General features: G+C 40.0%; 1 protein-coding gene across 10 annotated transcripts in view; it reads left to right on the plus strand.

Moving 5' to 3' along the window:
- Window positions 1-12,919, plus strand: part of LOC114446700 (ryanodine receptor 1-like) — a 37,041-nt gene extending 24,122 nt beyond the window's left edge. For 4 of the 10 annotated variants that reach the window (XM_028422441.1, XM_028422444.1, XM_028422443.1 and 1 more), the window contains 26 exons: window positions 1,647-1,746; window positions 1,835-1,914; window positions 1,994-2,070; window positions 2,289-2,362; window positions 2,944-2,961; window positions 4,142-4,222; window positions 4,305-4,393; window positions 4,528-4,656; window positions 4,740-4,844; window positions 6,054-6,059; window positions 7,235-7,316; window positions 7,407-8,728; window positions 8,836-8,918; window positions 9,020-9,176; window positions 9,268-9,354; window positions 9,456-9,728; window positions 9,840-9,970; window positions 10,052-10,094; window positions 10,177-10,310; window positions 10,398-10,458; window positions 10,537-10,683; window positions 10,773-10,907; window positions 10,997-11,153; window positions 11,403-11,467; window positions 11,547-11,699; window positions 11,790-12,919. In XM_028422441.1, the coding sequence (XP_028278242.1) occupies window positions 1,647-1,746; window positions 1,835-1,914; window positions 1,994-2,070; window positions 2,289-2,362; window positions 2,944-2,961; window positions 4,142-4,222; window positions 4,305-4,393; window positions 4,528-4,656; window positions 4,740-4,844; window positions 6,054-6,059; window positions 7,235-7,316; window positions 7,407-8,728; window positions 8,836-8,918; window positions 9,020-9,176; window positions 9,268-9,354; window positions 9,456-9,728; window positions 9,840-9,970; window positions 10,052-10,094; window positions 10,177-10,310; window positions 10,398-10,458; window positions 10,537-10,683; window positions 10,773-10,907; window positions 10,997-11,153; window positions 11,403-11,467; window positions 11,547-11,699; window positions 11,790-11,885 (3,885 nt within the window). In that variant the 3' untranslated portion in view covers window positions 11,886-12,919. The remainder of the gene's footprint in view (window positions 1-1,646; window positions 1,747-1,834; window positions 1,915-1,993; window positions 2,071-2,288; window positions 2,363-2,943; window positions 2,962-4,141; window positions 4,223-4,304; window positions 4,394-4,527; window positions 4,657-4,739; window positions 4,845-6,053; window positions 6,060-7,234; window positions 7,317-7,406; window positions 8,729-8,835; window positions 8,919-9,019; window positions 9,177-9,267; window positions 9,355-9,455; window positions 9,729-9,839; window positions 9,971-10,051; window positions 10,095-10,176; window positions 10,311-10,397; window positions 10,459-10,536; window positions 10,684-10,772; window positions 10,908-10,996; window positions 11,154-11,402; window positions 11,468-11,546; window positions 11,700-11,789) is intronic. The other 6 variants (XM_028422442.1, XM_028422450.1, XM_028422451.1 and 3 more) reach the window with 3 other exon arrangements.
- The last annotated feature ends 3,333 nt before the right edge of the window (window positions 12,920-16,252 follow it).

Here is a 16,252-nt window from a genome sequence, read left to right on the forward strand (position 1 = left end):
TAAATGTGCAATTAACAACAACAATGATAATAACAATTAAAATATTAAACATGGCACTAATAATCATCTTTTAAATCAGCTTGGTGGACAGTGCAAACCACTTTGGATTAAGAGGTGGAGATAAAGCAGTGTAAGAAAACCATCTGATACTACAGCTTTTTATAGTGTCCTTACCTCTAGTTTAACCTGTTACAGGGTCTGGTCTGGCAGGGCTTTTATACTTTGATTTGCAACACCAGCTGGCTCTATGCAGCCTTTACTACATTCCTTGTGTGCAGTTTATGAGTCTTAGACACTGTACTCATTGATACACTGTTTTACTGTTAGAACCAATAGAGACAGAATTGTGGAATAACTCTTTTTTAAATGATAAATTGTTAAATGCAAACTCCATTCAATACTTGTAGTGTGCTTTGAGTGTGATTTAACACATACTAACTGACTAGTGATGTCATTCCTCCCAGTTTATATAGCTGTCCTTGTCATTGTTCTCTCTGTCTCTTTTCCATTACTCCATGTAACTCCTCTAACCTTCATAACACCAGTCTGTACTAACTGAATGCTACTGATCAGTGTTCCCCTTCCCCCCACTCACATAGCATACTGACAGACTACAGTGAAAGCAAGTGTAGGAAATATATAGCTATATGCTCACACACATAGTCATAGTACACATGCATCATGCAGTATTTAAATCAGTTGTCAGGCTTCATTACAGATAGTCAGGGACTACAGTGTAGGAATGAGGTCCAAGTGCACGACACATAGAGGGTAGTGCGCGGCCAGGCATATGTGGGTGGGCGGGAAGGGTGGGAGGGAGGGAGGGCCGGAGGGAGGGCGAGAGGGCGGTTGGTAGTGGTGTTTTAGGGTCAATATGTGGCGTGCTAAAAGTTGATTTGTGATGTGGCTGAACAGAGGAAAGGTCTCTCACTTCAGAGATATTGATTTGATCCTTTAATTAGTTTTTGGCTGAAATTTTGAATTTGAATAAACAACTGGGTATAATTAAAGCCAAAATTTCACCTTTTCAAGAATATTTCCAAATTTATCTTTACAATAAAGCCAAAGAAATATCTCTGATACAGAGGGATTACAGCTGTCATCCAAAGTGTCTTATGTGCAGGTGTGCTGCAGTTAAGACACTTTGGTGAGCTTTATTATGGCTGAAAGGCTAAACCAGTGGGGCTGCTTCCTGTAGTCTAACGCTTGCTCCAGCCAGCAAACGTGATCTGTAGTGTAACATTTCCACGACTAATAAAGTGAGCTGTCAGAATGTGTGCAAGAGTTAGACTTTAAAATTTGCAATGCCAACCAATAATGCCTGTGACATGATGATGTTTCTGCTGTTGAAACAGAAAAGAAAGTAAGTGTATGAAATGGCAGTAATTGTATTAAGTTATTTATTGATTGATTTATTGTTCATTAGTAATTACTTGAAAATAGTTAGGGAGCTGTATGAAAGGTGATTGAATGGGAAATGAAATGGAGAGTATAAATTGATAGAATGGACTTTTAGAATGATCCTCTTTGTGTTTTAAAGTGACAATAATCAGATATCTGACCTGACTGAGTCCATACTATCTCTTTAAATTCTCTCTGTAAAATATAACAGTAACACATGCTCATAAAGCGCTTGTCCACCGCAGGAAAAAGAAATGGAGAAACAAAGGCTTCTCTACCAACAGTCCAGACTTCATAATCGTGGTGCTGCAGAGATGGTCCTGCAAATGATCAGCGCCTGCAAAGGTAGCCTTGCTCCTTATCTTTTGTCGACACTTTCTGCCTGCAAACCAGCCAGCACTGTTTTTATGGCTTCCTGTTTCCTGTCCTGTAGGCGAGACTGGTCCAATGGTATCTACAACCCTCAAGCTGGGTATCTCTATCCTTAATGGGGGAAATAGCGAGGTTCAGCGGGTATGTGATCCTCCAACAAACCTGTTAGATTTTATTCAATGTCATAAAAAGGAGGCTGATTCTTTCTGTTTTTCATCAGAAAATGCTGGAGTACTTAAAGGACAAGAAGGATGTCGGCTTCTTTTTGAGTGTGCAGGCCTTGATGCAGACTTGCTGGTCAGTTCTTACTGAATCACTGGACACAGTTTTATTTTTATGTAGTAACTTGACTTTAAAATAGGTGAAATAAATACTCATCTTAGAGAATAGGTTGCACAACTCATCTCTTTCTGTGACTAGACCACCATCTGATCAATTACCATTGCAGGTGCAATGTAATGCTGTGTTTAAATAGTGGGTGAGCACATGTAAAATATGGGTTATTTTCTCTGCAGTGTCCTGGATCTAAATGCCTTCGAGAGGCAGAACAAGGCAGAGGGCCTGGGCATGGTTTCAGAGGAAGGCACTAGTAAGTCATTGTAGTTTTTAAGTCATCATCATCTTTTTCACATATTAAGACACAGCAGGCAACAATATTACACAGCAGCTATTCTTTAGTGATTGAGGAACTGGAAGCAGACTGGAAAGGTTGTCAGAAAGTATTTACAGATATGTTTCCACTGAGAAATATGTGAGTATCGTGTGATACCATTATTCATTGTATCACATGAAAAGAAATCTAACATATCAACACCCATTAATTCATCTTCCTTCTTCAATCTATGGCACTACTGTACAAATTTGATTAAAGTGAATGATTATGTTTTCTAACATCAAGCATTATTAACACCTGTAGAAAAAATACATTTGAGGATTTTAAATGGAACTTAAATGAGTTTTTCTCTTGTATGTGTAGTAGTTTGACATGCCTATTGGTCATCTAATTCTGGAGGTTAATTAGAAATTCTACCTGAATGAATTTGCCATGGAATGTTGTTAATCTCCCCCTCCTCATCTCTTAGTCCTCTACTGTTGTCAACACACTGATCCTCTCTCCCTTCCCCACGATCACTGCCACCTCTCCCTTGTCCCTCCTTTCATGGTCCTCAGACATGAACCTAGATCGGGGTAAATCATCTTGCTGTCCATCTGCCTCTCTGCTCTCCTGTTCCTCTCTCTGTTCCCTGTCTCTCTTGCTCCATTACCTCCTTTTTTCTTCTAACAGTGAAATTCTTTCAAAAGAGAGGATTGGATGCCTCTGTCCATCTTTCATGTTCATAGCGTCTCCTCAAATGTCTTTTCAGAGAGTAGCGAGTGGAATCTGGTCGTTTCTGAAAAATACTAAAACTGTGAATGAAACCTTCATGGAGAATATTTTTGTTTTAAACAGTGATAGAGCTCCTCAGTGCACATTTTTCAGTCACATGATAAACTTATTGAAATATAGCCACAAACATAGACGATAGAGTTTTCAGTTTAAGGAAGGTGGCACGTTCATGTACAAACCTCAACTTAGCTGCTTGGCAAATGCAATTTATTTTCATGTGACTAAAGAATGTGTTGTCCTTTTCCCTGATATTCTCTTATCATGCACTTGATTCCAATCAGCATTTTGATGGACAGTACCCCCAACCTCTCTGATATTTAACTCCTCTAGCTTCATTAGAGCAAAGTTAGTATCTGCTGCATGTTTCTGGGGTTGTGTGTGTCTTCTGTGCGGCCAGTGGTGGACTGGAAAAAACAAAACTTCTGCTATAAAACAAAGGTTTCTAAACATATAAAAATGTTCTCAAAACTACTCAGTTTTTACTTTGTTTACACACAGTTTCTAGATATACTGATCAGTTAATATTCCACCCCTGACTACTGCAATCTTTGCGGCTGTCTTTCTGTCTGCACAGCAGTGCATTATTATTGTCTGCTCACTTTATACATGTTGTTTAAGTGTCTGTCTGTTTCTGTTTCTGTGTCAACCTTTCACTGCATTAAATGCATGCATGTGATGCTGATGCCACCTGTATGTTGCTTGTCATGTGAATGTACATAAGGCCATTGTCAGACCACAGTCATTTGTATTTTTTCTATTAATATAATTTATATTAGTGTGACTCATTCCTTAATTTACTGTAACAGTCAACACTCAGTCAGACTACTAAAATCCATTTGGACATAATAGTAAGTTGAGAAACAAATCACGTTCAGGCAGGTGTTTCAGGAAATACCAGTAAAACCTTTTAAAGTGTATGTCATCTCATTTAACTTGAATGTTGTGATTTTTATTTATTTTATATTGCTTGTTTTTTCCTAGATGAGAAAGTGATGAGTGACGACGAGTTCACCTGTGACCTCTTCCGTTTCTTGCAGTTGCTCTGTGAAGGACACAATAATGGTGAGAGCTACTCATACTTTACGACATTAAATATAAATTCTATTTATAGCAATATTTAACTGCTGTGTCTATTTTTCTACAGATTTCCAGAATTACTTGCGGACACAGGCAGGCAGCACAACTACCATCAACATCATCATCTGTACTGTAGATTATCTCCTCAGACTGCAGGTGCAGCATATTATTATAACAGAGAAGAAGTGTGCCCTCTTCCGTGAAGACGCCATAATGTGTCACTGATCTTTCTACAGTAGCCCAGAATAGACAAACTAAACACTGACTCACTTTTCATTTTGTCATTCAAGGAGTCAATCAGTGATTTCTACTGGTATTACTCTGGCAAGGACATCATTGATGAACCAGGCAAAAAAAATTTCTCCAAAGCTATGACCGTGGCCAAACAGATTTTCAACAGTCTAACTGAATATATTCAAGTAAGATTTGAACAATTCGGGCCTTTATAATATGTCCTTAATGTCCATTTACTTTCTGTATAACACACAGTGTGTCTCCTCAGGGCCCCTGTACTGGCAACCAGCAGTCCCTGGCCCACAGCAGGCTGTGGGATGCTATTGTCGGGTTCCTTCATGTCTTTGCCCACATGATGATGAAACTGGCACAGGTAGGCACAAAAGGGTCGTCAACTAAGAAAATACAAATGAGAAACATGTCAACAGAAAGTCACTGTTGCCTCAGTTCCCCATTATCACGGGGCGACTGAAGTTGCTGACCTAAAATCTGCACTTCTGTAATCTGTATTGACCACATTGAACACATTTTATTTTTAGTGATAAAACTCAGTGGAAACCTCTGAAAACAACAGAATAAAACTACATACATGGTCAACGTCATAAATACCTTACTGTAGATGTTCAATGGAGATTAGCTCTACTGAGTACAAACTACAGTATGTCAGCATAGGCCTAGTTGTGAACTGTTGTTTCAAACTGCCTGTAGCATGCCTTTGGGGTGAAAAGCCACTTTATGGATTTTATGTTGATTTTCTAGTACGGACTGGTTTCAGAGGCATTGTGCACATTTGACCTGTCACAGTGTAAGTGTAAAAGATAAAATTACTGAAGGCTTAGTTCCATGAAGCTGCTTCAGCTTCAGGGTCCTGACACTGTGCATCTTGGTTCCCTGTCATGGCTTACTAGCACACTTAAACAGAACATAGCCATTGTTAATATATTTAGTCACACCTCTTCTTTCTATGGGAAGTCTGATTTTTCATTGCCAGAAATGACCTTGATATGCATTTATCATGTATATACCATTTACATTTTGCAAATCAAAATGTATGTAACAAAGTATTAAAATATAAATTAAAATATAAAATGCATTTAAAGGTCATTAAGAAAGCAAATGTGAGTGAAAGTGTGGATTTTAGACTATACGGTGCAGTTTGTAGTACTTCAATGGGAAAGCACTTTTCGACTCCATATAGTTCAGTCATCCTCTGTGGATGAATGAGGCTAATAACAGCTTTATTATTAGCACAGCGTATGCATGTGTAACCCTGTAATCATATGCTCAAGTGAAGATACGAGCCACATTACATCCATAAGTCCCCAGCTCAGCACACTCTAACACATATGAAGCACCTAACATGTGCGCTGTGGCTTTGTATTCTCACAAGTATAAGCTGTTTCACATTTCTCATTATACTTGTAATGCGATGACATATTATTTGGAGTTTAATATGTTTACAAATATTGTTTAAAAAATATTTGTCATACACAAAGGTATTTGAACATGCAATAATGTTTTCTTGTTTAACAACTGAATAATTCATTTATTATTTAAACTGTCTTCCACATGGTCAATGCAGGGTAAAGTATGTATCCATTTTACTTATTTATTGATGTGATATTGTGTTTACTAGTATTTCATTTAGTGTTGGTTTCTCTTGTCAGGCTGTTTTATATCCACCTGCTATAAAAACCCTAAATAAGAAACAAGCTCTGTATTAAAGGATACTTCTGCATTTTTTAAACCTTAGCCCATTTTTCCTGAAGATTCAGATGACAGACGGAGACTAAAGCAAAAGTTATTGCAATTATTATCTTCATTAATTGCAAATTTATATGTTAAATGATGGTCCAGGATTATCTAGTATATCTACTGTAGCTTTGCTTGATAAATTATACAGCTACTACAAAAAGTTAATTTTACATTATCCCTTAGTTATTGTATAATGCATAATACAGCAATGGTTTGATCAATCCACTTCTATAGCACGTGAAGCTGTGTGTTTTCCTCAATAATCTCACCAATATGCATATGTAGTATTCTCCTTATTTTTGCCTTGTTAATGTCAGAGCAATGTTTTGCAGCCTGAGTTTAGAACCAGTAAAATAAACAAAGAAGGTAAATACAAAACTTCCTGACAGAGAGACTGACCTTTAACCGCTACTATTAGAGTATAAACTTTAATATAAAATTATTTGTTGTCATACATTTTAATGTGACATTCACTTTGTGTGTACACATGTAACAGACTGGTTTAATACTATTTCTCTTTATTCTTTTGTGCTGTGTTGCTTTGTGGCATCTGTGTTGCTTTGAATGACATAACAAAATATCTGTGCAGCCTTCAGCTGTTAATTCTAATGATCAATATACAGAGAGGAACTATTGACATTTAACTAGTGTTATACACATACATACATACAATAATTACAAAAATAATATACCAATGTATTGAAACCAGGGTAAGACTGAAGGAGTTTGGTTAGGTTTCCATTTTGACCCTGAACCATTCTCTCAGCATGAGGGTTTGGATAATTAACGTCTTTTTGCAGCACCCTCTTTGTTGTGAATATACTGAATGTACACCTCATATTATAACATGTATTTGGATTACTTTATGGTAAAATAATTGTGCGTGATAACTCTTGACACCTTTTACTTGTGTTTCAATGCCACCAACAGCTATATACCTTTGTTGTCTATTTGTTGTCATTACTGTAAGATCTTGTGTATCTTGTGTTTTTTCTTTTATGCTCACAGGACTCCAGCCAAATCTGTCTGCTGAAGGAGCTTCTTGACCTACAGAAAGACATGGTTGTCATGCTGCTCTCACTGTTAGAGGGTAAAATAATGTCTCTATGTTGATGTTTTTTTGCATAATTTTGTTTGTTTTTGATGGTTTTTAATCTGAGTTTTTGGTGTGTTCATATAGGAAATGTAGTAAATGGTACCATTGCTCGCCAGATGGTTGATATGTTGGTGGAGTCTTCCAGCAATGTGGAGATGATACTCAAGTTCTTTGACATGTTCCTCAAACTCAAAGACATTGTGGCTTCGGATGCTTTCCGTGATTATGTCACAGACCCTCGAGGGCTGATCTCCAAGAAGGACTTCCAGAAGGCCATGGACAGTCAGAAACAGTACTCCCCTTCGGAAATCCAGTTTCTTTTGTCTTGCTCAGAAGCAGATGAGAATGACATGATTAACTATGAGGAGTTTGCCAGTCGCTTCCAGGAACCTGCCAAGGATATCGGTTTCAACATCGCAGTGCTCCTCACGAACCTGTCTGAGCATGTCCCCCATGACACCAGGTTGAAGAACTTCCTGGAACAAGCTGAGAGTGTGCTGAACTACTTCCGCCCATTCCTGGGCCGGATTGAAATAATGGGTGCCAGCAGGAAGATTGAGAGGATCTACTTTGAAATCAGTGAGGTGAACCGCAGACAATGGGAGATGCCACAGGTCAGAGAGTCCAAACGGCAGTTTATCTTTGATGTTGTCAACGAGGGCGGCGAGTCTGAGAAGATGGAGATGTTCGTCAACTTCTGTGAGGACACCATTTTTGAGATGAATATAGCCTCACAAATTTCAGAGCAGGAGGAAGAGGAAAAGGGTGAAGAAGAAGATGAAGGTGACGAAGGTGGAGGTGAAGGGGGACAAAGCGGGGGAGCAGGTGGAGGAGGAGATGAGGACAGCAACGGAGAAGAAGTGCAGCCTGAATCTACATCTGCCTTTGCAGAGTTCATAAACAGCACGTTGAGCTTCTTCAGCATCTTCACCTTTCGTAACCTTCGCAGACAGTATCGCAGAGTTAGAAAGATGACCTTCAAACAGATTGTTGTGGCTTTGTCCACATTCTTCTGGACCATCCTGATGAGTATACTGCACTTCATTTACAATGTGTGCAAAGGCTTCTTCATGATCATCTGGCAGACGCTGTTTGGAGGTGGCTTGGTGGAGGGAGCTAAAAATATTACAGTGACTGAGATTCTGGCGAGCATGCCAGATCCCACGCAGGACGATGTGCACGGAGACGGACCAGGGGAACCAGGAACTGGGGAAGAGCAAGACACCGGAGGGATAACAGACAGTGGTGAAACAGGGAGCGGGGAAGAGGAAGAGGAGGACACTCAGGAAAAAGAGGGTGGGAGGGTACCAGGTGTTGATGCTCCAGGTGGACTTGGAGACATGGGTGTAGAGGCACCAGTTGAACCTCCAACTCCTGAAGGAAGTCCCATAACAAAGAGAAAAATGGTCAGTGTTTTGCATGTTGTGTAGATATTGCTGCTACTGCCACTTAACTGTTAACACATTCCAGAGATATATAGACACAAAATCAGACGGTTCTTGTTTTGTTACAGCCTCAAGAAGAGACTGATGCCACCCAGAAACCTCCTGAACCCCTTCCTGTAGAGGAACCTCCTCCAGAACCTGAAAAGGCTGAGTAAGCGTTGAGAGTTATTCCACCAGAATTATGTCTTTCTGTGAGGGGTGTGGAGAGGAAAGATTAACAGATTAAAAAACAACACTCTGTTTCCTTTCCAGTGTTGAAGCAGGAGAGAAAGCAGAGAAAGAATCCCCGAGCAAAACCGAAGAAGAGCCACAAAAACCGAAGGCGGCAGCAGCAAAAAAAGAAAAGAAGATTAAAAAAGGAGGTTTTCAGATTTGGACTGAGCTGGAAACCCAAAGGATAAAATTCATGGTGACACATTTGTTTTAAAAGTGCACAAGTGCATAAGTTGTAATGTTACTCCATATTTAATTTTTTGTTGTTTTTTTTGTTGTTGTTCTAGAACTACCTCTCCAGAAACTTCTACAACCTGCGATTTCTGGCTCTCTTTATTGCATTTGCCCTGAATTTCATTCTGCTGTTCTATAAGGTAAAAAATAATCTTATTTCAAAGGATACACCTATAAATAAACTGAGCTTCAGATAAAGACAGTGACACTGTACCATGGTCTTCTCTGTTGATCTTTTCAGGTGTCTGAAACCCCACCTGAAGGTGACGAGATGGAGGGATCCGGCCTGTCGGAGGGCAGCGGGTTGTTCGAAGGCTCTGGGCTGTTTGAAGGATCTGGAGCAGAGGCTGAGGGATCTGGAATAATTGAAGGAGGAGATGAAGACGAGGAAGACGTCCCACTTTTTTACTATTTAGAGGAGAGCACTGGATACATGGAGCCCACGCTGGCCTTCCTTGCCATCCTGCACACAGTCATTTCATTCATCTGTATCATCGGCTACAACTGCCTCAAGGTATGATGGGAACACAGTAAAAAAATCAATAGACTCCTGATAATAATCATCATTCAAACTTTGAATCTGATAACAAAAAAGTAACAAATCATTGTTATTTATTTCTGTCAGATTCCACTGGTGATCTTCAAAAGAGAGAAAGAACTTGCAAGAAAGCTGGAGTTTGATGGCCTCTACATCACTGAGCAGCCGGAAGATGATGACATTAAGGGCCAGTGGGACCGACTGGTCCTGAATACACCGTATGTGGACACAGAAAACAGCCAGCAGATGTCTTTTATTAGCTTTTCTTCCTAAACAAATAAAGCTTCCTTTCTTTACAGCTCTTTCCCAAACAACTACTGGGATAAGTTTGTCAAACGAAAGGTGAGTCGTGTTGGATTGAGGTGGTTTAAAATGCACTCAGTAGAGCATATTATTGTTTAATGTAATATGTAAATGTGTCCAGGTTCTGGATAAGTATGGAGATATTTATGGAAGAGAAAGAATTGCTGAACTCTTGGGTGTGGATTTAGCCTCTCTGGATGTGAGTCAGCAACATGAGAAGAAACAGAAAGAACCAGACAGCTCTGTGTTTGCATGGTATGGCAAAAAAAACACATAAAACGTGTATTCATCATAACACACAAATTTTGGATATTGGATATCAACCAGTATCGTGTCTTTTAGGGTGACGTCTATTGACATCAAATACCAGATCTGGAAATTCGGTGTGGTGTTCACAGATGGTGTAAGTAAACCCACATTTTGTATACTAACCCACACCCACTGCTGCCAGTGTATTATACTATTGTGCATCTCTCCACAGACTTTCCTTTACCTCTGCTGGTACATGGTGATGTCTTTGCTTGGACATTACAACAACTTCTTCTTCGCCTGTCACCTGCTGGATATCGCCATGGGTGTCAAGACTCTGCGAACTATCCTGTCCTCAGTCACACACAATGGCAAACAGGCAAGACCAGACACAAAATGCTGGATATACACAACATTGTGCTCCTCTTTGGATGTACTTTTTAAATGTTTCCTCCTTGTCTCTGGCAGCTCATGATGACAGTGGGCCTGTTGGCTGTGGTGGTGTATCTTTACACCGTGGTTGCCTTCAATTTCTTCCGCAAGTTTTACAACAAGAGTGAAGATGAGGACGAACCGGACATGAAGTGTGATGACATGATGACTGTAGGTCACTTGTATTTGAAACAAATGATACTTTAATGTGTATATCGTTTGCCTCATGATGTTTTTGTTTTGTTTTGTTTTCTTCACAGTGCTACCTGTTCCACATGTATGTGGGTGTGCGTGCTGGTGGAGGCATCGGGGATGAGATCGAGGATCCTGCCGGAGATGAATATGAGCTTTATCGAGTCGTCTTTGATATAACTTTCTTCTTCTTCGTCATTGTCATTCTGTTGGCCATCATTCAGGGTAAAGATCAGAGCATACAGCAGGACGCTTTTAATAATTTATGTCACATAGCCAGGTCTCCACGGTGCTGGAGAAGGGTCTATCTGCACATAAATGTCATTTAATAATAGAAGGTAAAGCCTACAAATATTAGTTATAGCTGTGGAGGAGAACAGTAAAAAGAAAGTAACAATTGTAAAGCTTGAAAGTATACACAGTAAATGTGATTCTAGATACTCATTTAATGATATTATTGTAATAATACTTTAGGTCTGATCATTGATGCCTTTGGAGAACTCAGAGACCAGCAGGAGCAGGTCAAAGAAGACATGGAGGTATCATACTTTTATGAATGTACTTTTACCTGTTTAATACACATCAGAATTTAAATCCACCCCACTGATATTTCTGCAGACAAAATGCTTCATCTGTGGCATTGGAAGTGACTACTTTGACACAACGCCGCACGGCTTTGAGACCCACACTTTTGATGAACACAACCTGGCCAATTACATGTTCTTCTTAATGTATCTTATCAACAAAGATGAGACAGAGCACACTGGGCAGGTCAGTCTGAACTGTTTTTTTTATGAGGGGCAGATCCTTTCAGTGTCCTGGTGTCTCATGTATCCTCTCTTAATGTTCTTCTGTTTTTAGGAGTCATATGTGTGGAAGATGTACCAGGAGCGCTGCTGGGACTTCTTCCCCGCTGGAGACTGTTTCAGAAAGCAATATGAGGATCAGCTTTCTTAGCCAATGAGTCCTTTATGCTTCCAGATGGACTTCCATGTAAACTTCTTTTAGGCAAAGTCGTTTTAATGAGCAATCATCAGCATGATACACCTGCCCAAACATGATGTTACCTCCTTGTTTTTATCATACCTGATGTTATGAGTTTCAACACCTTTGTTTTAACTTGTGACTGTATGTCAAGTCAAGTCATCTTTACTGGTTATAAACATATTTCATATGACGAGTGCAGAATCAATGTGAAAACAAATGAAACTAAAACTCAACAATACAAAGTGAGAATGTTTCAGTGTTTACCAGTAAAGTGCCTTTCAACTAGAACATGGGTAACAGAGTGTTAGTAGGAGGTTCATTTTGCCTTTTTGACACTGAGTAACTGTGAAGGCAGTAAAGGATTCTGTGCCCTGCTGAACACACTGGAAATGTGCGATCAGCTCTCTATCTGTGTCTAAACCTATTTTAAAACCGTGTGTAACCAGGGCCTTTGTCACTACATGTAATCAATACTCTTGATTATTTACAGTGTTTCTTTCGTGATTGTTTGGCACAGTTTCTCTGTTTCCTTCCCTATAACATATATTAGATTTTACATAATTTTATTTATTGTTTTTCCAAGACAACTAAAGGAATGACTGTGACATGACAATGAATTGATTTCATGCTTGGTTATTGTTACACTGCAGTGTCTTTTTTTATTCTTTTTAAGAGAACAAATACAGTGAGTGAAAACAGCTGTACAAGTAAGCAAAGTGGAACAGAGAGCATGATATTTGAGTTTTTATAAGATTTAGGCTCATTTCTTTTGGCACTTTTTTATAAAAGCTGGGCCCGATTTCTACATCTTTTTACTGAAAAATTCACTGTAGGATTTTCTATGTCTGAGCTGAATGTTAACAATGATTTTGTGATTTTATTATCAAATCCTTTCATGTCTTTAACAACAAGCAGACAGCACTTTGTGTTGTACTGACTGGATATCAGCCAGATAAATATGCACAATTACAGACAACAGGACATTAAAATACTAAATGACTTTGATTGTAATTATGGAAAGGACTGTTTCCATCATATTTACTGTGTAAAGTGTTCTCAGCACATTCAGTTAAACTCATTTAAAATGACAGTTTTTGAAAATGACATTTGAGAGACACATTAAAACGCGTTTTGCTCTGATCTCAGTTCGTGTGTAACATCTCGTCACGACCCGTTTTCACGGCACGCTGCTGAAGCTGCGTCTCTTTGGAGCATCCCAGCTGCCTGAGGATTAATGCTGAGCATTAAAACTCACATTGAGGCTCATGTGCTTTTCACTCAACCTGTCCTCAAACATTTGGACTGAGACATGTCGACCGCTAACACGAACCTCTCGGGGATACATAGAGGCATGCTGAGGATGTATGGTGAGTCGGATCATCAGCACAGATGTGGTGATTTTATCAGAATACTGTCATTTATTACTGCTATTATCAGGCGATGGAATTATTGTACAGTTACATACAGAATTTACAGTGTTTACGGAATTTGATGCCTTATCTCTGTCAAGCTTTAAGAAATCATTTGAAATGTATTTTTCTGATAGAATGTTAGCTCTAATCGAGTTGCGAGGAAGCTGAACAGATGTTTAGTAGGAGGATAGACAGTTTGCATGAACAACAACGGCAAATGGCAATTAGCAATGATCTTTAGTGTTTAATTTTTATTAGTCTGTAACAGCTAAAACACAATTAAAAGCATAATTGTACTTGAAAATACATTTAATTATCTAAACACTTACACACACACACATATTTTTCTACCAACTCTTGTTTTGACTGTTTTATGTGTTTAAATCAAGATTACTATGTGCTGTTTACTGTATAGATGATTGGATCCAGGTGTGTGTGTCTGTGTGTGTGTGACCATGCTAGAGGATGCTGCACATCATCCGATTGGTTGAGCCCAGTATCCACAGCCCCTTGATCCTCCCATCATCTGAGCTCCTCTAATCTGCAGGGATGATGGAATGATTCACTGCCTGTTCTTTAATCCACATGTACTACTGCGATCATGATGTCCACGACCATGACTAATACTGTTAATATGTTTGAGTGTTCCACTGGTAATGTTTGGAACATGTGTCACACACTGTGTCTTGCATCTAGGTGGGTTTATTTTCAAACAGTGGAAGAAGAGGTTTCTGGTTGTAACAGCTGAAGGAAGCCTCCTGGTGTGCCACGATGCAACGTCTCCTCCTGACCAGCTGGTGCTGTTGCAAAGCAGCTGTGAGGCAATTGTGGAAGGGAAGGAGATCTTAGACCTGCCTAGGTTACCCTCCAGCGGATGCAGGGACTGCTGCTTTGCTCTGATCCTCTCCCAGAATAAATACCTGCTGCTGCTTGCTGACACCCCTGCAGACTGCAGGTGTGGTGTTTACTCTGTTTTCTCTGTTTATCACATCCCAGTTTCCTTCTGTACACATCCTGGATTAGAGGAGAGAAAGATGATTTTTACCAGACTCAGGATGGAAGCTTGTCTCTACCAATGAGAAATGAACACTGAGCAGGGGAGATGCAGGCGAAAACTAAACTACAGGAGAGAAAATTGCATCTCATATGATGTCTCATAAAAGCTCATACATTTGTCCTGATGTCTTACAGTATGTGTGAGTTGCATGAAGGTAATAACAGAATTGCTTTTGTGTCTTTTTAGTCAGTGGCTGAATGTGCTGAGAAAAGTCAAAATGGTGAGTTAATAAAACATATCTACTACAGTATACTAGTTATATGTAGTATGGCTCAGTGTCAACTTGTGCTAAACATATTTTATCTCTTCTTTTGTACCCTGCAGAGTCTCTCGTCACCTCTCAGTCTTTGTAAACGACATCAGATGCCACCGCCACGCATCACTCTCCAAGACCTGGTTCCTGAGCAAATCCTAGACAAAGATCCCCCAACCCCCCCTATAAGCCACACAGAGTCCCCCTCCCCAGGGCCTACCACTTGTTCTTCCCCAAGGGAGAAAGGTGAGCTCAGCTGTTTTAATTATTTAGAAACTGCTGTGGTGCTAGGATATAAGACGTGTTGTTTTCTCAGCAGGCAGGAATTCTCCCCGCACAAAGTTCTTCACAGGAGGAGCACATTCTGCAGGCTGTCTGCGCCATGGCACTGTCAGTAATGCCCAAGCAATGAAGGCAGTGTATCTGCTGATGGGAGGGGCCGCAGCCTCCTCTGCTATGGGTTACCTAAGCGCATGCTCGCCCGCTAATCTGGAAGCCAAAGCTCCTGACCTACCAATCAACCCAGATTTCTCCGGTGTGGGACCTGTAGGCGCGTACAGCAGCGGCGGCCCCGCGCTCGACTCCTCACACTTTAACAGCTTTGACTTTGAGATGGCAGACTCTGATTTCGATGCTTTCGACTGTGGTGGATTTACTTTCTGATGATGAGCTGCTCGCAGGAAATGTGTTTGACCTTTGACCTCAGAGCTCCCTTTAGTCCTGTTGTGCAGGTTTCTTTCAAACACCCATTTATGTTTCAGCCTGTTTCACTTAATAAAACTGGTGATGTGAAATTTGTTTCTTTGTACAGTTGTGGCATGAAGGCATTTGCTGAATGTTTGAGAACCATAAATGTACCACAGTTTACAGCATGTAATCAGTGGATGGAGCCAGGAGGGATGAGGAGCCTGCATGAATACAGACACTGATATGGTTGTGACGCCCCGGTGACAGGACACAGGAGACATAATAACAGAGAGGAGACATGAAGATTTGATAGTCCACCATTTTGCTTTGAGCTAGGGTGTGTGCACATTTTTCCAAACCTGTCAGTTTGGGTGTTGTGGTGAAGCAATTTACTTCTTTCACAAATAGAAAACAGTCCTTGTGAGTCTCCTCGTCTCAGCATGGTTATAGAACTTTTTAAAGTTATAGTTTTTCAACCCTAAAATACTACTTAATACTACTACTATTGTTATTATTGAGCCAGACACTTGGGCAACACACTTTTGGCCGTTCTCAGACCTGAAAGTAAATGAATTTGAGAAAAATCCAGCGTTGTGCCTGTACCATACATGGTTAACTTTTAGTCAGCTATCAAATATGGTGTGATGGACAGAGTGCAGCACAAAAATTAAACATTTAATAACCTTTACCCTCATGTCTGATGCTGATAATTAAATTCATTGGCAGCTTAAGGCGTTTGTACTGCTGTATAGTGTAACTACAGTGTAACGATGGTACATATTTGACAGTGCAGTGTTACATTATTACAACGTTAGTCACTTCCAAATAAAGAATAAATAAATAAAAGTCTAATAAATAAGGAGGCACGGCTCGCTCGCTCATCTCCGCCTCCGCAGCGCGCTGGCCCCGCCCCCTCAGGCAAGTGTAG

The sequence above is a fragment of the Parambassis ranga genome, chromosome 14, assembly GCF_900634625.1.
Source record: "Parambassis ranga chromosome 14, fParRan2.1, whole genome shotgun sequence".
Taxonomy (NCBI): Eukaryota; Metazoa; Chordata; class Actinopteri; family Ambassidae; genus Parambassis; species Parambassis ranga.